This window comes from Melanerpes formicivorus, unplaced genomic scaffold, assembly GCF_026170545.1.
Source record: "Melanerpes formicivorus ecotype bairdi unplaced genomic scaffold, bMelFor1.0.p_v2 SCAF_96, whole genome shotgun sequence".
In the NCBI taxonomy this organism is placed as follows: Eukaryota; Metazoa; Chordata; class Aves; order Piciformes; family Picidae; genus Melanerpes; species Melanerpes formicivorus.
In genome coordinates this window covers 936,204-963,666 of record NW_027142448.1, presented here as the reverse complement: position 1 = coordinate 963,666, position 27,463 = coordinate 936,204, and the positions used below count along the sequence as shown (strand labels likewise).

Genomic DNA, 27,463 nt, shown 5'->3' with positions numbered 1-27,463 from the left:
TTCCAGGGCTTCACCACTCTCATGGGGAAGAACTTCCTCCTCACCTCCAGCCTCAATCTCCCCACCTCCAGCTTCATTCCATTCCCCCTAGTCCTAGCACTCCCTGAGATCCTGAGCAGTCCCTCCCCAGCCTTCCTGGAGCCCCCTTCAGATCCTGGAAGGCCACAATGAGGTCACCTGGGAGCCTTCTCTTCTCCAGACTCAACAGCCCCAACTCCTTCAGTCTGTCCTCACAGGAGAGGTGCTCCAGCCCTCTGCTCATCCTCCTGGCCCTTCTCTGGACACCTTCCAGCACCTCCACATCCCTCTTGTAATAGGGGCTCCAGAACTGGAGGCAGTACTCCAGGTGGGGTCTCAGCAGAGCTGAGCAGAGGGGGAGAATCACCTCCCTTGCCCTGCTGGCCACACTTCTCCTGCTGCAGCCCAGGCTCTGGTTGGCTTTCTGGGCTGCAAGTGCACACTGAGAGCTCCTGGTGAGCTTCTCCTCCCCCAGCACCCCCAAGGCTCTCTCCTCAGGGCTGCTTTCCAGCCAGTCCCTGCCCAGCCTGCATTTGTGCCTGGGATTGCCTCCACCCAGCTGCAGGATCCTGCCCTTGGTCTTGTTGAACCTCCTGAGGTTGGCTTGTGCCCACCTCTCCAGCCTGTCCAGGAGGTTTAGGCTGGATGTCAAGAGGAAGTTCTACACAGAGAGAGCTGTTGGCCATTGGAATGTGCTGCCCAGGGAGGTGGTGGAGTCACCATCACTGGAGGTGCTCAGGAGGAGACTTGATGGGGTGCTTGGTGCCATGGGTTAGTTGTCTAGGTGGTGTTGGATGATAGGTTGGACACAATGATCTGGAAGGTCTCTTCCAACCTGGTCTATTCTATTTATTGTTCTATTTATGTATTATTTATTATTTCTCGATGACTGTAGAAACTTGTCTGATCATCTGGGTTGCAGAAAAGCAAGACAGGAAATTTCCCAGTGAACCCACAAATCCAGTCTGAGCTGTGGCATGGTGCCTTGTGCAGCATGCATCCTGCTGCTGCAGCCATGTGAGATGCCAAGCAGAATGCTGCAGAGAGCAAGTGAAATGGGAAGGGAGCTGTGGCAGCCAGCTGTGCCAACCCAGTGCTTAGAGCACCCAGCTTTGGAGAGGTAGAGCCAGCCCTGCAGTTAGATGGCTTGGGGCAGCTCCAGTCAGGTTTTGAACGTCTCCAAGGATGAAGCCTTCACAGTCTCTCACAGGGCAGTGTGTCACAAAGTCTGATCACCCTTGTGGAGCTTGGGGAAGTATCCAGACACAGGGTCACAACTGTGTTTGCAGGCTGTATCTGTTGCTAGCCTGATGCTGTGCCCTCCAAACCCAAGCTGAATGTGTGTGTTCCACTCCATTGTGTGGAGCACAGACCCTCCTTCTCCTCCTGCTCCTCCTTCTCCTCCTGCTCCTCCTTCTCCTGCTCCCACTCCTCCTGCTCCTCCTTCTCCTGCTCCTCCTTCTCTTCCTCCTGCTCCTCCTTCTCCTCCTCCTCCTACTCCTCCTCCTGCTCCTCCTTCTCCTCCTGCTCCTATTCCTCCTCCTGCTCCTCCTTCTCCTGCTCCACCTTCTCCTGCTCCTCCTTCTCCTCCTCCTCCTGCTCTTCCTCCTCCTCCTCCTCCCAACCTTTCCTTCCAAAAGAGCCTTCATCCATTCCCCACAGTACTCCAGGCATGTGAACTGCTCAGCTGGCAGTGAGGAGAGGTTCCAGCTTGGGGTGTGTGTAGGTAGGAAGGCAGAGAGAGAAGCTTCTCTGATGGTTGGACTCAGTAATGTTAGAGGTCTGCTCCAGCCTCCACGACTCAATGGTTTGATGACTGATGACTGGAAGTGTTTGAGATGTGCATGTTCATATCCTCCTTCCTTTTGTTTTTCTGTCAGTCTTCCCAGGATCATTCTGGCCTAAGACTGAAATGGTTCTTTGTGCAGCCCTCCTTACCTGCTTGGGACTGAAGGTGAGGCAGGATTCTGAAAGTGCATGCCCTTTGTGGATGCTTGGAGGTGAACAAAGTCTGGCTGCAGGTGGAAGGGCTGCTGCATATGTAAACTGCATGCCTCAATGCTTGCAACTGTTTGTCATGCTTGGCAAAGGCTGGCAGCTGGGCCTTTGGAGAAATTTGTCTGCAAAGTTTTCATACCTGGCAGAGAAGAAGCCACTGGGAAGTGTATTACCTGCAGAGGACAGGAGAGAGAGAGCTGAAGACAGAGCAATGGGTCTGACAGGCTTGCTTGCACTGAGTTGGAAGCTGGGCTAGCACAGTGACCATGGAGTTGTAAATGCAGGAAGGAAAAAGGAATCTCAGTGAAGACAATTCCTACTCTGAGCAGGACTACTTTGGCAATTCCAGCTGTTCAGAGCATTGCTGTTGTTGCTGTGCTCCAGCCTTCTCTTTCACAGTTGACACTGCATTGGTCATGTCCAGTCCATGTCCATGTCTCCAGTTCTGGAGCCCCTATTGCAAGAGGGATGTGGAGGTGCTGGAAGGTGTCCAGAGAAGGGCCAGGAGGATGAGCAGAGGGCTGGAGCACCTCTGCTGTGAGGACAGACTGAAGGAGTTGGGGCTGTTCAGTCTGGAGAAGAGAAGGCTCCCAGGTGACCTCATTGTGGCCTTCCAGGATCTGAAGGGGGCTACAGGAAGGCTGGGGAGGGACTGCTCAGGATCTCAGGGAGTGATAGGACTAGGGGGAATGGAATGAAGCTGGAGGTGGGGAGATTGAGGCTGGAGGTGAGGAGGAAGTTCTTCCCCAAGAGAGTGGTGAAGCCCTGGAATGGGTTGTGCAGGGAGGTGGTTGGGGCCCTGTCCCTGGAGGTGTTTAAGGCCAGGCTGGCTGAGGCTGTGGCCAGGCTGATGTAGTGTGGGGTGTCCCTGCCCATGGCAGGGGGGTTGGAACTAGATGATCCCTGTGGTCCCTTCCAACCCTGACTGATACTATGTCCTGCAGTGAGCTGGTTCAACTTGTGATACCTGCAGAAATCAAATTCAAACCCAGAGGAGAATGGCTGCCTGCTGGTGTAGGAAGCTTCCCTGCTCAGCCCTGGAGCTGAGGAGCTTTAGAACAGAATCACAGAATGGTAGGGGTTGGAAGGGACCCCTGGAGATCATCTAGTCCAACCCACCTGCTAAAGCAAGTTTACCTAGAACAGGTTGCACAGGAGCACATCCAGGTGGGTTGTGGCAGTCTCCAGAGAGGAGGACTGCCTGCCCTGTCTGGGCAGCCTGTGCACTGGGCTGTTGCCCTCAAAGTAAAGAACTTTTGCCTTAATTTCCTGGTATTGTCCAATGAGGGATTTCTGAAGATGTCCTTACTTCTTCCCCTTTTGGCTTGGATCTTCCAAGATGGATACCACACAGTTACACCTTTCCTCCAAGACTTTTGAATACTTTTAAATTTCTAGAGGCAGAGTCTAAGAGTGAATGCAACTTACAATCTGTTACAGAGCGGTGTTTGGTACTGGGGTTTGTGTCAGTGTGGTGCTGAAAGCAGAGCTTGAGCAAAAAGGCAAATCATAGAATCAACAAGGCTGGAAAAGACCTCAAAGATTATCAAGTCCAACCTGTCACCCAACACCTCAGGACAAACTCAACCATGGCACCAAGTGCCACATCCAATCCCCTCTTGAACCCCTCCAGGGATGAGGACTCCACCACCTCCCTGGGCAGCACATTCCAATGGCAAACAACTCTCTCAGTGAAGAACTTTCTCCTCACCTCCAGCCTAAACCTCCCCTGGCACAGCTTGAGACTGTGTCCTCTTGTTCTGGTGCTGGTTGCCTGGGAGAAGAGACCAACCCCTCCGGGCTACAACCTCCCTTCAGGTAGTTGTAGAGGGCAATGAGGTCTCCCCTGAGCCTCCTCTTCTCCAGGCTAAGCAACCCCAGCTCCCTCAGCCTCTCCTCACAGGGCTGTGCTCAAGGCCTCTCCCCAGCCTTGTTGCCCTTCTCTGGACACTTTCAAGTCACTCAATATCCTTCTTAAACTGAGGAGCCCAGAACTGGACACAGGACTCAAGGTGTGGCCTAACCAGTGCAGTGTACAGGGGCAGAATGACCTCCCTGCTCCTGCTGGCCACACTATTCCCAATGCAGGCCAGGATGCCATTGGTTGCCTGGGCACACTGCTGGCTCATGTTCAGCCTACCATCAACCAGCAGCCCCAGGTCCCTCTCTGTTTGGCAGCTCTCAGCCACTCTGCCCCCAGCCTGTAGCTCTGCATGGTGTTGTTGTGGCCAAAGTGCAGCCCCTGGCACTTGGACTTGTTGAATGCCATCCTGTTGGACTCTGCCCATCTGTCCAGCCTGTGAAGATCCTTCTTTTTATGAATCTATAAAGGAGATGCTTAGAAGAATCTTTGGAGAAGTGAGGTAAAGGATCTGGAGATTTTGTCACTCCTGACACTGGTGAAAAGATAAATCTTTTCTCTCCCACCTCTGCAAACCCCATTGGTTTGTTGGTAATGAGATCAGGAGTCCCTCAGTGCTTTGAGTGTCTTTGTCAATTGGGAAATGCTTGTTTCAGAGGAGAGAAGACATCAAGGGCTTTGCAGCCTGTGCAGAGGAAGTGCATGTAAATGTGTTTATCAGTCTGTTTGGGTTGGTAAGGTTGGGGACTGCATTTACAGTCTGGGGAGCAGCAGTAGCATAGCTGCTCTCTTCAAGGTGTTGCCCTCAGAGGTCAGAACAAGCTGACAGTGGGGGCTCTTCCTCCTGCTTTCCTTGGTCTGCTGTCTGTGAGTACAATGCTAGCACTGCATGAGGTTTTTTCTTTGGCTGCTGTAGTTGAAGGTCTGTCTGCCTGTGTAATCCTGAGGGCCATTTTCTTTCCAGAAGACAGTTACAGATGTGGGGAGTGTCTAAAGTAGAGAAGATACTAAAGCTAAAATCTTGATTAGTTAACATTTTTTTTGGCACTGTGTGCACTTCTGCATCCAGAAGAGGTGAGAAATATCACAGTGATGTTCAGTTCCCCCACAGCAAACTTCTGGCCAAGCTGTCAGCCCATGGCTTGGACAGGAGGACACTGAGTTGGGATAGGAACTGGCTGGAGGCTGAGCCCAGAGAGTGGTGGTGAATGGTGCCACAGCCAGCTGGCAGCCAGGCACTAGTGGTGTCCCCCAGTGATCAGTGCTGGGCCCCAGCCTGTTCAATATCTTTATTGGTGATCTGGATGAGGGCATTGAGTCCATCATCAGTAAATTTGCTGATGACAGCAAGCTGGGGGCAGGAGTTGATCTGCTGGAGGGTAGAGAGGCTCTGCAGAGGGACCTGGACAGGCTGGACAGATGGGCAGAGTCCAAGGGCAGGAGACTGAACACATCCAAGTGCCAGGTTCTGCACATTGGCCACAGCAACCCCATGCAGTGCTACAGGCTGGGGTCAGAGTGGCTGAGAGCAGCCAGGCAGAGAGGGACCTGGGGGTGCTGGTTGATGGTAGGCTGAACATGAGCCTGCAGGGTGCCCAGGCACCAAGAAGGTCAATGGCATCCTGGCCTGCATCAGGAACAGTGTGGCCAGCAGGAGCAGGGAGGTCATTGTGCCCTGTACTCTGCACTGGTTAGGCCACACCTTGAGTCCTGTGTCCACTTTTGGGCCCCTCAGTTTAGGAAGGAGGTTGAGTTGCTGGAAGGTGTCCAGAGAAGGGCAACAAAGCTGGGGAGAGGCCTTGAGCGCAGCCCTGTGAGGAGAGGCCGAGGGAGCTGGGGTTGCTTAGCCTGGAGAGGAGGAGGCTCAGGGGAGACCTCATTGCTCTCTGCAACTACCTTAAAGGTTGTTGAGACCAACCCATTCCTGGCTACTTCTCCCAGGCAAGCAGCACCAGAACAAGAGGACACAATCTCAAGCTGTGCCAGGGGAGATTTAGGCTGGAGGTGAGGAGAAAGTTCTTCACTGAGAGAGTTGTTGCCCATTGGAATGTGCTGCCCAGGGAGGTGGTGGAGTCCCCATGCCTGGAGGTGTTCAAGAGGGGATTGGATGTGGCACTTGGTGCCATGGTCTAGTCATGAGGTCTGTGGTGACAGGCTGGACTTGATGATCTTTGAGGTCTCTTCCAACCTTAGTTATACTGTGATACAGTGAAATGCAGGGGAGACAACAGTCTTTCTTTCAGATCCTGATTAACCCATCTCTGAGCTTCAGATCCTCGTTGGTCTGCTGCTTTGCTCTATTCCAGTCACATGTCTGCTTTCTAGAGGGATAATTTGCCATTGTTGTCCTTAGTTTTTTTTCCACTTGGTTCCTGCTGTCTTTGATACATTACTATGACACTGAGTGTTCAGTGGGGAATGCTAATCTGTGTTTTCACAGTGTTGCTATGTCATTAACACCTTGAGTGCCAAAGGTCATCACGCTTCCTTATCATAAACACTGACTCTCAAACACTGCTCACTCTGGTGCTGATTGGAAATGGTGCACTCTTCAGTGTGTGTGGAGGGGCTTTCAGTGCTAGGTCATGACTAGTTCAGTACTACTCATGGTTGGGCTCCATGATCTTGAAGCTCTTTTCCAACCCAAAGGATGCTCAGACTCTGTGAGAGACACCAGGATGGCCTTGGTTCACAGTGTTCAGTGGTCAGGATATTGGATTAATTGGACATCTGAGTGTCTGTCTAAATTGATGATTTGATTTAAAAGTCACAATGCAAAAGGCAAAACAATCTAAAGGCATTAGTACAGACGGCTCTGGAAATGAATTAATGGTAGAATAGAATAGAGTAGAGTGGAGTGGAATGGAATGGAATGGAATAGAATAGAATAGAATAGAATAGAATAGAATAGAATAGAATAGAATAGAATAGAATAGAATAGAATAGAATAGAATAGAATAGAATAGAATAGAATAGAATAGAATAGAATAACCAGGTTGGAAAAGACCTTTGAGGTCATCCAGTCCAACCTATCACCCAACACCATCTCATCAACTAAACCATGGCACCAAGTGCCTCATGCAGGCTCTTCCTAAACACCTCCAGGGATGGTGACTCCACCACCTCCCTGGGCAGCACATTCCAATGGCCAATCTCTCTTGCTGGGAAGAACTTTTTCCTCACATCCAGCCTAAACCTCCCCTGGCTCAGCCTGAGACTGTGTCCTCTTGTTCTGGTGCTGGGTGTCTGGGAGAAGAGACCAACCCCCACCTGGCTACAATCTCCCTTCAGGTAGTTGTAGAGGGCAATGAGGTCTCCCCTGAGCCTCCTCTTCTCCAGGCTAAGCAACCCCAGCTCCCTCAGCCTCTCCTCACAGGGCTGTGCTCCAAACCCCTCCCCAGCTTTGTTGCCCTTCTCTGGACACCTTCAAGTCTCTCAATGTCCTTCTTAAACTGAGGAGCCCAGAACTGGACAGAGGACTCAAGGTGTGGCCTAACCAGTGCTGAGCACAGGGCACAATGACTTCCCTGCTCATGCTGGCCACACTGTTCCTGATGCAGGCCAGGATGCCATTGGCCTTTTTGGCCACCTGGATACCCTGCTGGCTCATGTTCAGCTGCTGTCAACCAGTACCCCCCAGGTCCCTTTCTGCTAGGCAATAAAATCCTTAATCACAGGGCTGTGTTTCTGTCCCTTCTTACTGCTTCTGGCAAGTCCTGTTCACCATATCCTGCTTGACATGCTGTGTTTGGCTCAGGAGATGTAGATGGATGCCTGCTCTGTTACAAACTACTTCCACACTTGGCTGCAAAAGAATTTCCCCCCCCTTTTTCTGTTGGGTGTCTGTAACAATCCACACTTCGAAATGGCTTTGGGGTAAAACCAAACAAAAACTGCTGCTGCTTTGTTATTAACTGAGAGTACTTGCCTCATCTGAGCACTCTGCAGCCATGGGAATGTTGCTGCTGGCACAAAGGTAGCATCAGTGTGAGGAGACTGACTGTGAGTGCCAGGAGCAGAAGAGGACCACTCTTCTTGGACAGCAGTGCAAACTTGAGTCTTGCAGCTTTGCAACTGCAGTATTAACTGAAAAATGTGATGAAGTGCTTCTTGACTGCAGGAGAAGTGTGGCCAGCAGGGCAAGGGAGGTGATCCTCCCCTTCTGCTCAGCTCTGCTGAGACCCCACCTGGAGTACTGCCTCCAGTTCTGGAGCCCCTATTGCAAGAGGGATGTGGAGGTGCTGGAAGGTGTCCAGAGAAGGGCCACAAGGATGAGCAGAGGGCTGGAGCACCTCTCCTGTGAGGACAGACTGAAGGAGTTGGGGCTGTTCAGTCTGGAGAAGGCTCTGAGAATACCTTCTTGTGGTCTTCCAGTATCTGAAGGGGGGTCCAAGAAGGCTGGGGAGGGACTGCTCAGGATCTCAGGAAGTGACAGGACTAGGGGGAATGGAATGAAGCTGGAGGTGGGGAGATTGAAGCTGGAGGTGAGGAGGAAGTTCTTCCCCATGAGAGTGGTGAAGCCCTGGAATGGGTTGTGCAGGGAGGTGGTTGAGGCCCTGTCCCTGGAGGTGTTTAAGGCCAGGCTGGCTGAGGCTGTGGCCAGGCTGATGTAGTGTGGGGTGTCCCTGCCCATGGCAGGGGGGTTGGAACTAGATGATCCTTGTGGTCCCTTCCAACCCTGACTGATATTGTGATACTATGAGATGCAGAGCATTGCTGAGACTGTCCTGCTGGCCCCTCCCCACTGAAGTGTTCCTTTTGCATCCTTCCATTCCAGTGGTTTCCTGAGCACCTGAGCTGAGTTAGCTGCTTACCAAGTACAAAAGTAATGAGTGGTTTGCTTTTCCCCTCTGGTTTTTATTTTCTGTTTAAATTGATTTCCTCCCCTGTCAGAGCAGCAAGCTGATCTACTTCCTGTTCAGTTGTATGGTAACTAGCTCTGATGGGAGGTGCAAATGAGGAGTATGGGGCACAGGAGATGAGGTTACTTGGTTTTGCTGCAGTGTGCAGTTTAACCAGGTTAAAGCATGGAATGGTTTCATTTAGAAGAGACATTTAAGAGGATTGAGTCCAACCAGTAGCTGGCTCTGCCAAGTCTGCTGCAAAGCCATGTCCCTCAGCACCACATCTCCACATTTTTCTAAACACTTGCAGGGATGGGGATTCAGTCACCCCCTGGGCAGCCTGTCCCAATGTTTGAGACCTCTCTTGGTGAAGATGCTGCTTTTACTCCCACACAGAATCACCAAGGTTGGAAAAGACCTCAGAGATCATCAAGTCCAACCTATCACCTAACACCTCATGACTAGACCATGGCACCAAGTGCCACATCCAATCCCCTCTTGATCACCTCCAGGGATGGGGACTCCACCACCTCCCTGGGCAGCACATTCCAATGGCTAACAACTCTCTCACTGAAGAACTTTCTCCTTACCTCGAGCCTGAACTTCCCCTCCAACCTTAACCTACTTTGGTGCCACTTGAGGCCATTTTCTCTTATCTTATCACCATGTTTGGGGTTCTGTGACTAGAAGTGTAGCTCAGACAGACAGATCTAGCCATAATCAGTCTGCCTGGTGTTTATTTAGCTATGCCTACAAGCATCTGGCCTCTTTCCCCCTTGTGCCTGAAAAGAATCCTTATCCTTGGCCATCATCACTCTGAGCATTGTTGTCCTCCCCAACTTTCCCCCCATTTTCAATAGCCTGTGCTTGGGTTTGTGTTCTTCCTTGGAAAAGGGAAGAGGTCCTCTGAGTCATGAAATAGAGATTCAGTAACTCAGGTGCCTGCTTGCTTTCTGTTTGGAGCTTCACAGTATCACCAAGGTTGGAAGAGACCTCAAAGATCATCATGTCCAACCTGTCACCACAGACCTCGTGACTAGACCATGGCACCAAGTGCCACATCCAATCCCCTCTTGAACACCTCCAGGGATGGGGACTCCACCACCTCCCTGGGCAGCACATTCCAATGGCCAACAGCTGTCTCTGGGAAGCACATTCCAATGATGAATGACTCTCTCAGTGAAGAACTTTCTCCTCACCTCCAGCCTAAACTTCCCCTGGCACAGTTTGAGACTGTGTCCTCTTGTTCTGGCGCTTCAGCAGTAGCCTTTGGTGAAAGTTTTCACAATATTTATGGTGAGGTTTTATGAATTGAAGCTGCTTCTCCTCTTTTCATTTCTCAGTTTCAGAGCAGCATGGCATCCTACTGCTGTAGAGAGATGAGTTTAGACTGCTGTGTGAATTTCAGTTGAACTGCTTAGCTGTGGAAGTGTTAGCAAGAGTGCCTTGCTAATGAAGTTTGTATGCAGAGAGAGATTGAGGTCATATTGAGCCCATAGGGTTAAAAGGCAGCACTTGTTCATGTGGGCTCAAAAGCTGATAAGCAGGCTAAGGAAGGGAGAGATGGTAAACATAAACCACCCTGCCCAGCAATATTCTGGAAGTTTGTTTCTGTGTACAGTAGAGCAAGAAATGGGTTGGTAATGCCAGGGATCAGAGGCCTTTGCATGGCAGTGAAAGGCTGGACAGATGGGCAGAGTTCAACAGGATGGCATTCAACAAGTCCAAGTGCCAGGGGCTGCACTTTGGCCATAACAACCCCATGCAGAGCTACAGGCTGGGGTCAGAGTGGCTGGAGGGCTCCCAAACAGTGAGGGACCTGGGGGTAGTGGTTGACAGTAGGCTGAACATGAGCCTGCAGTGTGCCCAGGTGGCCAAGAATAGTGTGGCCAGCAGGAGCAGGGAAGTCATTCTGCCCTGTGCTCAGCACTGGTTAGGCCACACTTTGAGTCCTGTGTTCAGTTCTGGGGCCCTCAGTTTAGAAAGATGTTGAGTTGCTGGAAGGTGTCCAGAGAAGGGCAACAAAGCTGGGGAGGGGTCTGGAACACAGCCCTGAGAGGAGAGGCTGAGGGAGCTGGAGTTGCTGGGCCCCGTCCTCTTCAACATCTTCATCGATGATCTGGATGAGGGCATTGAGTCAGTCATCAGCAAGTTTGCAGATGACACCAAGCTGGGAGCAGATGTTGGTCAGTTAGAGGACAGAAGGGCTCTGCAGAGGGACCTCGACCGACTGGACAGATGGGCAGAGGCCAACAGGATGGCATTCAACAAGTCCAAGTGCCAGGGGCTGCACTTTGGCCACAGCAACCCCATGCAGAGCTACAGGCTGGGGTCAGAGTGGCTGAGAGCTGCCAAACAGAGAGGGACCTGGGGGTGCTGATTGACAGCTGCCTAAACATGAGCCAGCAGTGTGCCCAGGTGGCCAAGAGGGCCAATGACATCCTGGCCTGCATTAGGAATAGTGTGGCCAGCAGGAGCAGGGAAGTCATTGTGCCCTGTGCTCTGCACTGGTTAGGCCACACCTTGAGTCCTGTGTCCAGTTCTGGGCTCCTCAGTTTAGGAAGGACATCCAAACACTTGAAGGTGTCCAGAGAAGGGCAACAAGGCTGGGGAGAGGCCTTGAGCACAGCCCTGTGAGGAGAGGCTGAGGGAGCTGGGGTTGCTTAGCCTGGAGAAGAAGAGACTCGGGGGAGACCTTCTTGCTGTCTCCAACTCCCTGAAGGGAGGTTGTAGCCAGGTGGGGGTTGGTGTCTTCTCCCAGGCAAGCAGCACCAGAACAAGAGGACACAGTCTCAGGCTGTGCCAGGGGAAGTTTAGGCTGGAGGTGAGGAGAAGGTTCTTCACTGAGAGAGTCATTGGCCATTGGAATGTGCTACCCAGGGAGGTGGTGGAATCACCATCCCTGGAGATGTTCCAAAAGGGATTGGATGTGGCACTTGGTGCCATGGTTTAGTTAGTCATGAGGTGTTGGATGACAGGTTGGACTTGATGATCTTTGAGGTCTCTTCCAACATTCTTGATTCTATGAAAGTCTGGAGAAACTGTGACAACTGAGTGTTCAAAGTAGTAAACTGTTGTCAGGAGGGAAGTGATGCAGAGGAGAAAATGCCCAAGTGAAACACAAGGGGGAAGTTTAATTGGTGTCAATAAGTTGAATAATCTCTAAAACCTCAACACTTAGCTGCTCTTCAAAGATTAAATTCTAGTTTAAATAAAATTGGATTTCAGGTGCTATGCTTTGCTGCATCTCACCCAGTTTGTGGCTATTCATGTTGCTTACACTGATACCTAGAAACTTAAATCAGTGTTTGTGCAGCAGGCTTTGGAGGTACCTGATAGTCTTTTGTTAATGTTAATTCTGCTCTGTTAACTATTGCTGACTCCTGCCAATCTCTTGCTAGAATGTAGAATCATAGAATCAATAAGGCTGGAAAAGACCTCAGAGATCATCAAGTCCAACCTGACACCCAACACCTCATGATTAAATCAACCATGGCTTCAAGTGCCACATCCAGTCCCCTCTTGAACACCTCCAGGGATGGTGACTCCACCACCTCCCTGGGCAGCACATTCCAATGGCCAATCTCTCTTTCTGGGAAGAACTTTCTCCTCACCTTGAGCCTAAACCTCCCCTGGCACAGCTTGAGACTGTGTCCTCTTGTTCTGGTGCTGGTTTCCTGGGAGAAGAGACCAACCCCCACCTGGCTACAACCTCCCTTCAGGTAGTTGTAGAGAGCAATGAGGTCTCCCCTGAGCCTCCTCTTCTCCAGGCTAAGCAATCCCAGCTCCCTCAGCCTCTCCTCACAGGGCTGTGCTCAAGGCCTCTCCCCAGCCTTGTTGCCCTTCTCTGGACATGTTCTAAAGTCTCAATGTCCTTCTTAAACCGAGGGGCCCAGACCTGGACACAGGACTCGAAGTGTGGCCTAATCAGTATGTTGAAAGCATGCTGGGTTAGAAAAACTTTCAGAGATGTAGCTCTGGTTGTTGAATTTGATGAGGGAACACGTCCTGGTAATTGCCAGTAATCTGCCAGGAAGGTCTGGGGCATTTATCTTTGGAGTTTTAAGGTTGGGTTTTTCTTCCCCTATGGCAATTAGGATGAAACACTCTGCATTTTCTGCAAGTAAACTGTAAGTAATTATTAAACACTTTAGAACTTTTAGCACCAATATTATGCAGTGTCTTGTGGCTGACAGATAATGGGAGGATGAATGAACCAGAAATAGCAGTGCTCTATTTTGGGAACAGGAGTCAGGCTAGGTTTGGAGAGAAACTCGGTGATTTCTTTTTGTTAGAACATCTGATTGATTGGGAAAGGCAGGTAGCAGAGTGCAGCATCCTCAGAACCAGGAGGGAAGGTTTGTGTGATGGCTTTCCTGGCGAAATCAAGGTGATTTCCAGAAGGCCTGCTGGCTGAGTGACTGCTCATTAGGGACATGTTAGCAGCTCCCCGGGTGGATGGGTGAATAAATTGGTGTAAGGAAGTATCACAGTGTCACAGTATCGCCAAGGCTGGAAGTGACCTCGAGGATCATCGAGTCCCAGCTGTGCGCGGCGGGGCTAGGGTTGGGTGCACACTGGGCGCAGGGCGGCTGTGCGCGGTGTGCCCGGGAGCTGCGGCTCCCTGCGGGCCGCGGGCGTCAGGCGGTGCTGGCGGGGGCGCGGCGGCGGGGCTGGCTGTGCCGGCTGGGGACAGCCCCGCGCCTAGGGCCCGTTCGGCGGGGCTGGCTGTGCCGGCTGGGGACAGCCCCGCGCCTATGGCCCGTTCGGCGGGGCTGGCTGTGCCGGCTGGGGACAGCCCCGCGCCTATGGCCCGTTCGGCGGGGCCAGCTCCTCTCCCGCGGGCACGGCGGGGCTGGCTGTGCCGGCTGGGAACAGCCCCGCGCCTATGGCCCGTTCGGCGGGGCCGGCTCCTCTCCCGCGGGCGCGGCGGGGCTGGCGGCGGGGCTGGGCAGCATGACCGCCGGCTGCCGCCCCGCTGCGCTTGCTGCCAGCACCCAAGCGTGACCTCGATGCTCCGCGTCCTCGCTCTACAAGTATGATGAAAGGGCAGCCCCGGAAGAAGGCATACGTCCGACAGGGTGTGGCCCTGCAGTGCCTGGGACACCATGCAGATGCACTGGCAGCCTTTGCCTCGGGACTGGCTCAGGATCCCAAGAGTCTTCAGCTTCTGGTTGGCACGGTCGAGGCTGCCATGAAATCTCCCATGCGAGAGTCCCTGGAGCCCACCTATCAACAACTGCAGAAGATGAAGCTGCACAAGAGCCCCTTTGTTGTGGTGCCTGTGATTGGCCAGGAACTCTTGACTGCAGGCCACCATGGTGGTGCTAGAGGCTGCCCTGAAGATCGGCACTTGCAGCCTGAAGCTGCGGGGATCGGTGTTCTCTGCCCTGAGCAGCACCCACTGGTCCCTTGGGAACACAGAGAAAAGCACTGGATACATGCAGCAGGACTTGGACGTAGCCAAGTCTGTAGGTGAGCAGACGGGAGAATGCCGAGCTCACGGGAGCCTGGGCTCCGCATTCTTCTCCAAAGGAAATTACCTTGAGGCCCTGACCAACCTCAGACACCAGCTGGGGCTCGCCATGAAACTCAAGGACAGAGAGGCAGCATCCTCAGCACTGAGCAGTCTGGGCCATGTGGACACAGCTATCGGGGACTAGCCAAACGCACTGGCTAGCCACAAGCAGTGTGTCCCCCTCGCAAAGCAGGCCAAAGATGAGCTCTCCGAGGCACGGGATCTGGGCAAGGTGGGGCAGTGTACATCGCAGTGGGGGATTCTGAAAAGGCAGTGCAGTGTCACAAACAGCACCTTAAGATGGCCAAGGAGCTGGGGAACAAGCGGGAGGAAGCTCGAGCCTACAGCAACGTACATAGAATAGAATACATAGAATAGACCAGGATGGAAGAGACCTTCAAGATCATCACATCCAACCAATCCACCCAGCAACCAATCCAACACCACCTAAACAACTAACCCATGGCACCAAGCACCCCATCAAGTCTCCTCCTGAACACCTCCAGTGATGGTGACTCCACCACCTCCCCAGGCAGCACATTCCAATGGGCAATCACTCTCTCTGGGTAGAACTTCCTCCTAACCTCCAGCCTAAACCTCAGGCATGGCCTGAGATAGAATAGAATAGAATAGAATAGAATAGAATAGAATAGAATAGAATAGAATAGAGCATCTGTCCAGTCGGTCGAGGTCCCTCTGCAGAGCCCTTCTGCCCTCTAACTGACCCACATCTGCTCCTAACTTGGTGTCATCTGCAAATTTGCAGGACCCTCTGTAGAGTTTTCCTACCCTCAAGCAGATCAACACTCCCTCCCAGCTTAGTGTCATCTGCAAACTCAGGTGGGGTGCCCTCAATCCCCTCATCCATATCATTGATACAAATATTCAAGATAATGAATTACAGCTCTCATGACAGCAAACATTAGGCACTTTTAATAAAAAACATCTCTCTGTGATATCAAACAAATGGATTACATTATTTTCACTCCAAAATACCTCTTTTCAGACTAACCAAAGAAAGAAACTGAGTCACCAAGGCCACAAAGTACTGAGGAGTCAAATTCAGGTCTTGAAAAAAACCCACAACCAGCTTCTCCAGTAAAATGGGGTAACAAGTAGCTAAATACTATGCATGAGTTAATACCATGCAGAGCTACAGGCTGGGGTCAGAGTGGCTGAGAGCTGCCAAACAGAGAGGGACCTGGGGGTGCTGATTGACAGCTGCCTAAACATGAGCCAGCAGTGTGCCCAGGTGGCCAAGAAGGCCAATGGCATCCTGGCCTGCATTAGGAACAGTGTGGCCAGCAGGAGCAGGGAAGTCATACTGCCCCTGTACACTGCACTGGTCATTGTGCCCTGGACTCCTCGAGGTCTCTTCAAACTTTAGTGATACTGTGATACTTTAAGGATTTAAGACACAAGCAGACAGATACCTGGATAGTTTTACATTGAAATCAAATGACTGACAGCGAGCTTCTATTTTTGTGTCATGTCAACCATCACTATTAATTGATAGACTATGATAAATGGGAAAAGCTTAAGTAGCTGGAAATATCAGAAGCTATGGTGTAAGGAAGAAACCCTAGGGACACTGACATAAGAGGAGTGAAGATTAAACTCTTGCTGGGGGAAACATTACATTTACTTTTCCACCTAGATGTACCTTAGAAAAACCTGAATTAGTTCCATGATGAAGAATACCAAGCTGCTCAAGCTGTGTGTGAGGATCCATCCTCTTTAACATCTTCATTGATGATCTGGATGAGGGGGTTGAGTAAGTCATCAGAAAGTTTGCAGATGACACCAAGATGGGAGCAGATGTTGGTCAGTTAGAGGGCAGAAGGGCTCTGCAGAGGGACCTTGACTGACTGGACAGATGGGCAGAGTCCAACAGGATGGCATTCAACAAGTCCAAGTGCCAGGGCATGCACTTTGGCCACAGCAACCCCATGCAGATCTACAGGCTGGAGTCAGAGTGGCTGAGAGCTGCCAAACAGAGAGGGACCTGGGGGTGCTGATTGACAGCTGCCTGAACATGAGCCAGCAGTGTGCCCAGGAGGCCAAGAAGGCCAATGGCATCCTGGCCTGCATCAGAAACAGTGTGGCTAGAATGAGCAGGGAAGTCATTGTGCCCCTGCACACTGCACTGGTTAGGCCACACCTTGAGTCCTGTGTCCAGTTCTGGGCCCCTCAGTTTCAGGACATTGAGAGACTTGAAGGTGTCCAGAGAAGGGCAACAAGGCTGGGGAGAGGCCTTGAGCACAGCCCTGTGAGGAGAGGCTGAGGGAGCTGGGGTTGCTTAGCCTGGAGAAGAGGAGGCTCAGGGGAGACCTCATTGCTCTCTACAGCTACCTGAAAGGTGGTTGTAGCCAGGAAGGGGTTGGTCTCTTCTCCCAGGCAAGCAGCACCAGAACAAGAGGACACAGTCTCAAGCTGTGCCAGGGGAGTTTTGGGATGGAGGTGAGGAGAAAGTTCTTCACAGAGAGAGTCATTCACCATTGGAATGTGCTGCCCAGGGAGGTGGTGGAGTCCCCATCCCTGGAGGTGTTCAAGAGGGGATTGGATGTGGCACTTGGTGCCATGGTCTAGTCATGAGGTCTGTGGTGACAGGTTGGCCTTGATGATCTTTGAGGTCTCTTCCAGCCTTGGTGATACTGTGAGACTGTGATTCAGGAGGTTGCTGTGATCCAAGTGCAGGACCTGGCACTTGGCCTTACTGCATTTCATACAATTGGCCTTGGCCCAGCAAGTCAGCCTGCTCAGACTCTTTTGAGACTTCCTATCCTCAAGCAGATCAACACTGCTTCCCAGCTTAGTGTCCTCTGCAAATTTACTGAGGGTGCCTGACACCCTTCATCCAGATTATCAGTAAAGATACAAAGGAGAGCTGGCCCTAGTACAGAGCCATGAGGAACACCCTGGGACTGGCCACCAACTGGATTTAGCTCTATCCCCTGTTCAAGTAACCTTTATCTCTTAAATTCTTAAATTCTTTATCTCTTAAATGGTTAAGATTACCTCTTAACCACTCTTAAAGTAACATCTTAGGCTGCATGTTAGGAAGAAATTCTTCCCAGCAAGAGAGATTGGCCTTTGGAATGTGCTGCCCAGGGAGGTGGTGGAGTCCCCATCCCTGGAGGTGTTTATGAAGAGCCTGGATGAGGTGCTTGGTGCCATGGTTTAGTTGATCAGATGGTGTTGGGTGATAGGTTGGACTTGATGATCTCTGAGGTCTTTTCCAACCTGGTTAATTCTAATTCTATTCTATTCTATTCTATTCTATTCTATTCTATTCTATTCTATTCTATTCTATTCTATTCTATTCTATTCTATTCTATTCTACTCTATTCTACTCTACCCTACCCTACCCTACCCTATCCTATCCTATCCTATCCTATCCTATCCTATCCTATCCTATCCTATCCTATCCTATCCTATCCTATCCTATCCTATCCTATCCTATCCTATCCTATCCTATCCTATCTGAAAGCTCCAGAGAAGTTGATGAAGGAGAAGCAGCTTTCACAAGCCTTCATTTCACCCTGAAAGCCTCTCTCTGTAGCATATCTTTTTCCCCCCTTTCCCTGTCTTTGCACTCGGGAGTTGCTTCTGTGGAAAAGCAATTAATTGTGTCCCTGAGTATCTGCTGTGCTCCTGCTCTTAGCACACAATAGTGAGTGAATATGATTAGCCCACTTGGCAGTAGTGACCAGTTAAGCTGGCTGTTAACTGGTGGCTCCTAGGTGGATACCAGCTTGTTCCAACCCGGCAGAGCCTGGCTCTGCTCTTCCCTGGGATGAAGTTGCTTGTGTGTGCAGGGCTGTGTTGCTGGGAGACTGCAGCTAATTTTCATGGCGCATGTCAGGAGCTGTGATTCGAATTGCACATTTGGTTGAGGAGCTCTTCTCTTTGTTTCATAATCTGTCTTCTGTCAGGGGAGGGAGAGCATTTGGGCTTTAGTTTCGGTTTTATGTGCTGGGGAGGACAGTATCCACCGCAGGACAAGTGACTGAATCTGTAACAAAAGCTCAGGCTGCTCCGTTGGTAACTTCATTGTACTTCCTAAGGCACTTTTGGCAGGGAGGTGGATGGTGGTCTGGCAGAATTGGTACCAGGCTGATACAGCTCCTCAAACTGCTGCTTTGCTGTTTCAGACTCCATGGTGTAAAACTTCAGCCTTGGTGTGACTGGAAGGCAAACCAACCAAACAGACTGAGAGATGATGTATTGGAAACCTGCAGTTTTGGTTCCCAGCAAAGAAGCAGCAGTGTTCTGGGGGCTGTGTAGGAATATAGTCTGTTTTAAAATGGTTGTTAGCATGCACATGGAACAGGATAGGCAATAAAACTCCAGTGGCAAAAGTGGGAGAGGCTGGGCAAGCAGCTTAATGAGAACACTCATGTGTAGGGTGTAACCCAGCAGATAGGGTGAAAATACTTCACCTGCTGGATCTCTGCTCCTTTTCTGGCTGAAGGAGATTTGGGATGTGCACATTCTGCTTAAGTTTTCACCAGTGCTGTGTTTCCAGTCCTGCTTGAGATGCCTCTGTGAAATGGGGGGGGTGTGTGTGTGTCTGGAGGCTGCTTGCTTAAACACGCGAGTCATGTCAGCTGCAATGCGGCAGTGCCTGGTGCTAATGAGGTGAGCAGCCACAGCACCCGTCTGCTGATGCTTCCTCATCTCTCTGATTGTGGCAGTGGGGATTGGAGAAAGGGATTCATCTTGGATATGGCTGTGTTTTGGCCTTTTCTGGAGTCTGGCTCTGTGTCCTCCTGAGGGACTGGGTGGCACAGTTCGGCTTCCTTCTGGGGAGCTAGGTGGTTGCTTCGTTAAATTTCAGACGAGCTCTAAAACAGATCCTGGGGTTGGGAGAAGAAAAGGAGAAGAGAAGTAGAGAAAGGGGGATGCTCTCCCTTCTGTATCCCACCTTCATTCCCCAATTCAAATGCCCCTTGATATGAAATCTGTTGCCTGGCAATACGTGCTTCAGGTTGAGTAGTTGGAAGTTGGTATTTGAAAGGCCACATCTTGGGTGTAAAGCTGATTGGTAATTCATTTGGACTCGATCTGAACAGTTGCAGCTGGCCTTCCATAGGCACACAAGTGCATGGTGATCTCTCAGCTCAACTTCTTTGGTTGTTTTTAACCCTTAAGTTGCCAGAGGCAGAATGAGCTGTGTTGTTTATGCTGAAAGCAGAAAGTTTTACTTTGAAGGTGATGGCAGACACAATGAAGATGAAGTTCTCATTGCCCTTCCCCCTTCTTAGATGCTAGACTGTCTCCTTTGAGCCTGATGCCTTCCTGTACAGTCCTATTGCATTCCTGCTCCTGCAGCCTGTCTTTCAGTACTTGTTTTTCAGAGACATATCCTGTAAAACAATAGATCATGATTAAGTGATACATTAGTCATGATGGTAAAGCTGCCTTCTCTTTGGGCTCTCATGAGGTTTAACCTCATGAGGTTCAACAAGAGCAAGGGCAGGGTCCTGCAGCTGGGTGGAGGCAACCCCAGGCACAAATGCAGGCTGGGCAGGGACTGGCTGGAAAGCAGCCCTGAGGAGAGAGACTTGGGGGTGTTGGGGAAGGAGAAGCTCACCAGGAGCTCTCAGTGTGCACTTGCAGCCCAGAAAGCCAATCAGATCCTGGGCTGCATCAGGAGAAGTGTGGCCAGCAGGGCAAGGAGGGTGATTCTCCCCCTCTGCTCAGCTCTGCTGAGACCCCACCTGGAGTACTGCCTCCAGTTCTGGAGCCCCTATTGCAAGAGGGATCTGGAGGTGCTGGAAGGTGTCCAGAGAAGGGCCAGGAGGATGAGCTGAGGGCTGGAGCACCTCTCCTGTGAGGACAGACTGAAGGAGTTGGGGCTGTTCAGTCTGGAGAAGAGAAGGCTCCCAGGTGACCTCATTATGGCCTTCCAGTATCTGAAGGGGGCTCCAAGAAGGCTGGGGAGGGACTGCTCAGGATCTCAGGTAGTGCTAGGACTAGGGGGAATGGAATGAAGCTGGAGGTGGGGAGATTGAGGCTGGAGGTGAGGAGGAAGTTCTTCCCCATGAGAGTGGTGAAGCCCTGGAATGGGTTGTCCAGGGAGGTGGTTGAGGCCCTGTCCCTGGAGGTGTTTAAGGCCAGGCTGGCTGAGGCTGTGGCCAGGCTGATGTAGTGTGGGGTGTCCCTGCCCATGGCAGGGGATTGGAACTAGATGATCCTTGTGGTCCCTTCCAACCCTGACTGATACTATGATACTCTCACAGGATCACAGAATGGCAGGGGTTGGAAGGATCCTAGAGCAGGATCACCTGGAGTAAATCACCTGGGAACACATCCATGTGGGTTTGGAATCTCTGCATAAAAGGAGACTCCACAACCTCTTTGAGCAGCCTGTTCCAACGCTCTGCCATGCTCCAAGTTTTTGTTGATGTTTAAGAGAAACTTTCTGTGTTCCAGTTTGTGTCCACTGCCCCTTGTCATATCACTGGATACCACTGAGAAGAGTCTGGCTACGTCCTCCTTATACCCACCCTTTAGATATCTAGAAGTATTGCCTTAATGTCACAGGATGCTGCCCTGTTAGCTGATAAAATTGTTTCTGAGTAACTTAGCGTAAATCAGGTTGTTGACATGATCTGTATTAAAAATACTGCTTTTTATGGAGGGTCATCTAGAATTTCTGTTACTTTGGCAATATGTAGTGTGATGTGATAACACAGAGGGATCAAGAGACCTGGGACTGGGAAAGGTATGAACTGATCACAGTATCACAGTGTCACCAAGGTTGGAAGAGACCTCGAAGATCATCAAGTCCAACCTGTCACCACAGACCTCATGACTAGACCATGGCACCAAGTGCCACATCCAATCCCCTCTTGAACACCTCCAGGGATGGGGACTCCACCACCTCCCTGGGCAGCACATTCCAATGACAAATGACTCTCAGTGAAGAACTTTCTCCTCACCTCCAGCCTAAACCTCCCCTGGCACAGCTTGAGACTGTGTCCTCATGTTCTGGTGCTGCTAGCCTGGGAGAAGAGACCAACCCCTTCCTGGCTACAACCTCCCTTCAGGTAGTTGTAGAGGGCAATGAGGTCTCCCCTGAGCCTCCTCTTCTCCAGGCTAAACAACCCCAGCTCCCTCAGCCTCTCCTCACAGGGCTGTGCTCAAGGCCTCTCCCCAGCCTTGTTGCCCTTCTTTGGACACCTTCAAGTCTCTCAATGTCCTTCTTTAACTGAGGGGCCCAGAGCTGGACACAGGACTCAAGGTGTGGCCTAACCAATGCAGAGTACAGGGCACAATGACTTCCCTGCTCCTGCTGGCCACACTGTTCCTGATGCAGGCCAGGATGCCATTGGCCTTCTTGGCCATCATGCAGGGAAGAACCAGTGGTGGAAGGCTGAACCCTCCTGAGCTATTGGTGTTGCTGCTGTGACTGCGCTGTGCAGCTAACAGAAGCAAAGGATCGTGTGTCAGCCTATAAACAGAGTCCTTCACCCTGGGAAGGAGCCCAGGCTCATGTGCCCTCGTGCAGCCTGGTGTTCGTGGCTCTCGAGTGACATGTGTGAGACAATGCAGTTAACCACGAGCATTTCAGGAGAACTGTGCTGCTTTAATGCTCCCTGTGGAAGTCTGCTACCCCTCTTGGGATCACATCCAGCGCAGTATTTCCTTGCCTGTTCACCTTCTGAGGACTTTGTAATTGATTGCTGTTGTCTTCCTCTTTCAGGTCTCCGGGTGAACGGGGAGCTCATCACTGCTTACCCGCAGGTGGTGGTGGTGCGGGTGCCGACCCCCTGGGTCCAGAGCGACAGCGACATCACCGTCCTGCGGCACCTGGAGAAGATGGGCTGTCGGCTGATGAATCGTCCCCAGGCCATCCTCAACTGTGTCAACAAGTTCTGGACATTCCAGGAGCTTGCTGGTCATGGTGTGCCTCTTCCAGACACTTTTTCCTATGGTAAGGATTTTGGATCACAGGGATGGCAGTGTTGCCCTACCCTGCCTTATACTTTTGTGGTGTAAACGATGAGACAGCTTTGGAAAGCCATAGAATTAAGTAGCACGAGGCTGGTGCCACAGAGCAGTATTCAGTGAGCAGAAAGGCAAGCTGAAATAACAGCACTCAGGTTCTGCTTTTGGCTTTGTGGATTAGCTGTGATGCTTGGGGAAGAGTGCTTTAGCTGGACATCAACCTCCTGAGCAACTGACTTCAGCTGTTACTGCTAAACCACTTTAAACTCTTTACCAGTTGTCCAAAACAGTAGGCAAAAACTGGGGGAACTAAATGTCATAGGATACTCTAAAGATCTAGACTTTGGTAAAACCTGGAAGCTTATATAGGAGTTAAAAAGTAATCTGCAAACACATTGGTTGTTGTGAACAGACAAGAAGAGGACAGGTCCCTGTCTTCAACTTGTAACAGTTATTTGGGGTTTATTCCCCAACAGAATAGGTAATAGTGCTGTTTCCTGTGCTTTCCCCTGGAGTCTGTGGCTCTTGAGAGAGGAATAGAATGGAATGGAATGGAATGGAATGGAATGGAATGGAATGGAATGGAATGGAATGGAATGGAATGGAGTAGAAGGGAAGGGAAGGGAAGGGAATGGAGTGGAGTGGAATAGAATAGGATAGAATGGAATAGAATTAACCAGGTGGAAAAGACCTCAGAGATCACCAAGTCCAACCTATCACCCAACACCACCTAATCAACTAAACCATGTCACTAACTGCCTCATCCAGGCTCTTCCTAAACACCTCCAGGGATGGTGACTCCACCACCTCCCTAGGCAGCACATTCCAATGGCCAATCTCTCTTGCTGGGAAGAACTTCCTAACACCCAGCCTAAACCTCTCCTGGCACAGCTTGAGACTGTGTCCTCTTGTTCTGGTGCTGATTAGAGGAACCATTTACCTGAATTATCCTCATGCTATTTCTGCTTTTAAGTACAATATGTTGAAGGATTGCTGATACCTCTCTCAGCCTTCTTTTCCTTCTTGGGAGATACCAGTGCTTGCTTTCCCTGTGTGGTTGTACCAGGAGACTTTTGCAGTGGGAACTCAACAAAAGCACAAACTTGAAACAAACCAAACCCATGATTTTTCTCCCAGTTACTATTTCTGTCAATTACTGTGAAAACACCTTTGAGAAGAAACTTGTCTTTTCTGTATAGACCTGGTTGTTCTAGTCCTTTGAAAAGAAGGAATTTGTAATGCTTCGAGGGGGAAGGGGAGGCCATGAATGATGTGAGGTAATTGCAGAGCATAAGAGAGTCAGAGAATGCCAGGCTGGGAGGGACCTCAAGGATCATCTGGTCCAACCTTTCTAGGTGATTGTGTAGTTTAAATCCATCCATCACTCTGCCAAGCTGAACTGACCAATGCAGGGGAATCCACTGCTTCCCCTGGGAGATGATTCCAATGTCTAACTGTTCCCAGGATGAAAAATTTTCTTTGTGAATCCAGTCAGAATCTCCTCAGGAGTGACTCGTACCCATTACCCCTTGTCTTCTCCTTGTCACTCCTTGTATCACAGTATCACAGTATCAGTCAGGGTTGGAAGGGACCACAAGGATCATCCAGTTCCAACCCCCCTGCCATGGGCAGGGACACCCCACACTAGATCAGCCTGGCCACAGCCTCATCCAGCCTGGCCTTAAACACCTCCAGGGACAGGGCCCCAACCACCTCCCTGGACAACCCATTCCAGGGCTTCACCACTCTCATGGGGAAGAACTTCCTCCTCACCTCCAGCCTCAATCTCCCCACCTCCAGCTTCATTCCATTCCCCCTAGTCCTGTCACTACCTGAGATCCTGAGAAGTCCTTCCCCAGCCTTCCTGTAGCCCCCCTCAGATCCTGGAAGGCCACAATGAGGTCACCTGGGAGCCTTCTCTTCTGCAGACTGAACAGCCCCAACTCCTTCAGTCTGTCCTCACAGGAGAGGTGCTCCAGCCCTCTGCTCATCCTCCTGGCCCTTCTCTGGACACCTTCCAGCACCTCCACATCCCTCTTGGAATAGGGGCTCCAGAACTGGAGGCAGTACTCCAGGTGGGGTCTCACCAGGGCTGAGTAGCAGTCTCCACCCTCTTGGTGGCCATGAAGTTTTAGCATGATCTACATGAGGTAGTTCAGTAAAACAGTACAGGCTCACTGAAGTCCTGTGTTAAATGCCTTGTTCACCACTCCCTGCCATTTCTTTTAATGCCTGCCTCTGGGATTTGACAGATGTCATGGTTGGGTTGGGTTGGATTTTTTTGTCCATTTAAATCAATTTACTTATTTTTAAGCACAATTGTCGAATTATTAGTGAGAGGTGGCTTTGCTGTGCTGAATTACATGCCATTCCATGATGTGCTTTAAAAGCCATGGTGGGGTCGCAGTGGCTGCTGCTGGCTTTGTGACCATGCTGGTCATCCTTTGGCTCCTGGCTTTCTGTCCTGCATTTGCTGGAATGTGGTCAGCCTCCTGTGGATTGAACTGACCTCAAATAACCCTGGAAGTATCAAGCATAGGCATGTGACTGGTCATTAAAAGCTACTCTCTTAAGGTCCTTACAGATGTTATGGGATGAAAAGGTTGAAGAAGTGCTTCAGAAAAGGGAGAGAATTCAAGTCGTGGCAAGGGGGGAGGTGGAGTGGCAAGCCTGGGTGGTTGCTGCTCTCTGGATCTCTTGCCTTTTTATTCCATGTTGCTTTCCTGGTCAGTAGTTTGGATGGAGCTGGTGCTGGTGTTATGTCTGTGCTATTTTTCTGCTAGACCCTGGAGGAGGTGGGGGTTGGTAAAGCAAAGGGGACACACCGGAAGAACCTGATGGAATCTGCGGGCATTGCGATTTGGAGGACTGGCTTGAGCGCTCTGGGATCTTTCTGTGTTCTCTGCCAACTTATGTCTCCCATTTCAAAGGAAGTAGGAGTTAGTATCCCACAGCTCACACAGCTCACCAACACCTTCCAAGTCTGACCGTGCTCTGTGACCACGTTGCCCTTCACTGATGGTTATTTTGTTCCTCTTTGCTTTATCTGAGCTACAGGGGTGGGAGAATTGTGTAACGACTGCATCCCAAGTGCAGCCCCAGCAGACTGGTGGCACATAACGTTCTTGGTTTTTCTTTTTGCCAGGTGGTCATGAAAATTTTGCCAAAATGATTGATGAGGCGGAAGTGCTGGAGTTCCCCATGGTGGTGAAGAACACGCGGGGGCACCGAGGTGGGTGTGTTGGCCACAGCAACCCCAGGCAGAGCTACAGGCTGGGGGCAGAGTGGCTGAGAGCTGCCAAACAGAGAGGGACCTGGGGGTGCTGATTGACAGCTGCCTGAACATGAGCCAGCAGTGTGCCCAGGTGGCCAAGAAGGCCAATGGCATCCTGGCCTGCATCAGGAACAGTGTGGCCAGCAGGAGCAGGGAAGTCATTGTGCCCTGTACTCTGCACTGGTTAGGCCACACCTTGAGTCCTGTGTCCAGTTCTGGGCCCCTCAGGTTAGGAAGGAGGTTGAGCCACTGGAAGGTGTCCAGAGAAGGGCAACAAAGCTGGGGAGGGGTTTGGAACACAGCCCTGTGAGGAGAGGCTGAGGGAGCTGGGGTTGCTTAGCCTGGAGAAGAGGAGGCTCAGGGGAGACCTTCTTGTTGTTGACAACTACCTGAAGGGAGGTTGTAGCCAGGTGGGGGTTGGTCTCTTCTCCCAGGCAACCAGTACCAGAACAAGAGGACACAGTCTCAAGCTGCACCAGGGGAAGTATAGGCTGGAAGTGAGGAGAAAGTTCTTCCCTGAAAGAGTTGTTCACCATTGGAATGTGCTGCCCAGGGAGGTGGTGGAGTCCCCATCCCTGGAGGTGTTGAAGAGGGGATTGGATGTGGCACTTGGTGCCATGGTTTAGTCATGAGGTCTGTGGTGACAGGTTGGACTTGATGATCCTCGAGGTCTCTTCCAACCTTAGTGACACTGTGACACTGATACTGTGAGGCCAGGGCTGGGGGCGAGCACTGAGCAGCGCTCTGCAAGACATTCACACATCATGGGATAGTAATCCAGAAGGTCTCCTATTAGGTGTTGGACTTTGTGGTACATCTAAATTCTGTCACCCTGTGACATCTGAATGTTGAGTAACTTGCAATACTGGGAAGCAGTTTTAGTAGAACCTAGAAATAGGAAGGGGAGCAGGGATTCAGAGGCAGGGGCCACTGAGGACTTCTATGAGGAGTGCTCTGAACTGGAACAATGGAAAGTTTGGCCTTGGGGGGAAGTATCATAGTATCATAGAATCAGTCAGGGTTGGAAGGGACCACAAGGATCATCTAGTTCCAACCCCCCTGCCATGGGCAGGGACACCCCACACTACATCAGCCTGGCCACAGCCTCATCCAGCCTGGCCTTAAACACCTCCAGGGACAAGGCCCCAAACACCTCCCTGGACAACCCATTCCAGGGCTTCACCACTCTCATGGGGAAGAACTTCCTCCTCACCTCCAGCCTCAATCTCCCCACCTCCAGCTTCATTCCATTCCCCCTAGTCCTATCACTCCCTGAGATCCTGAGCAGTCCCTCCCCAGCCTTCTTGGAGCCCCCTTCAGATCCTGGAAGGCCACAATTAGGCCTTCAGTTACAACATGCATGTTGTTTAACGTCAGCTGGTGATCTGCTGGAGAAAGCCAGACTTAAAACCCATTTCAGAGGTTATTTGCACTACTTCTAGTTTATTTTAATAAATACTAGGAGTACAGAGAGACTGGAGTTGAGGTTCAGGCACACAAACCAGCAATTATCTTAAACAAAAGCATTACAGAAAATGACATGGCTTCTTCCTTTCTTATTATGCACCAGTTTCTTCCCACTCTCTGCTACTCTGATGCATCTCCTCTGCTGGCAGGAGCATTTGTGTAGCCTTGCAGTAAATGCAGTCAGGAACTTAAGCTGGATAAATGGTGATGCCTTATTTTGACTTAGAATAATTCCTGACCTTGAGGACAGACTGAAGGAGTTGGGGCTGTTCAGTCTGGAGAAGAGAAGGCTCCCAGGTGACCTCATTGTGGCCTTCCAGGATCTGAAGGGGGCCTACAGGAAGGCTGGGGAGGGACTGCTCAGGATCTCAGGGAGTGATAGGACTAGGGGGAATGGAATGAAGCTGGAGGTGGGGAGATTGAGGCTGGAGGTGAGGAGGAAGTTCTTCCCCATGAGAGTGGTGAAGCCCTGGCATGGGTTGTCCAGGGAGGTGGTTGGGGCCCTGTCCCTGGAGGTGTTTAAGGCC

At 51.1% G+C, this 27,463-nt stretch overlaps 1 protein-coding gene across 1 annotated transcript in view; it reads left to right on the top strand.

Moving 5' to 3' along the window:
* Positions 1-1,012: 1,012 nt before the first annotated feature.
* RIMKLB (ribosomal modification protein rimK like family member B) overlaps positions 1,013-27,463 on the top strand; it is a 39,892-nt gene continuing 13,441 nt past the window's right edge. Inside the window, exons 1-4 of the mRNA XM_068166067.1 lie at positions 1,013-1,035; positions 1,947-1,972; positions 21,951-22,181; positions 25,341-25,427. Of these exons, the coding sequence (XP_068022168.1) occupies positions 1,013-1,035; positions 1,947-1,972; positions 21,951-22,181; positions 25,341-25,427 (367 nt within the window). The remainder of the gene's footprint in view (positions 1,036-1,946; positions 1,973-21,950; positions 22,182-25,340; positions 25,428-27,463) is intronic.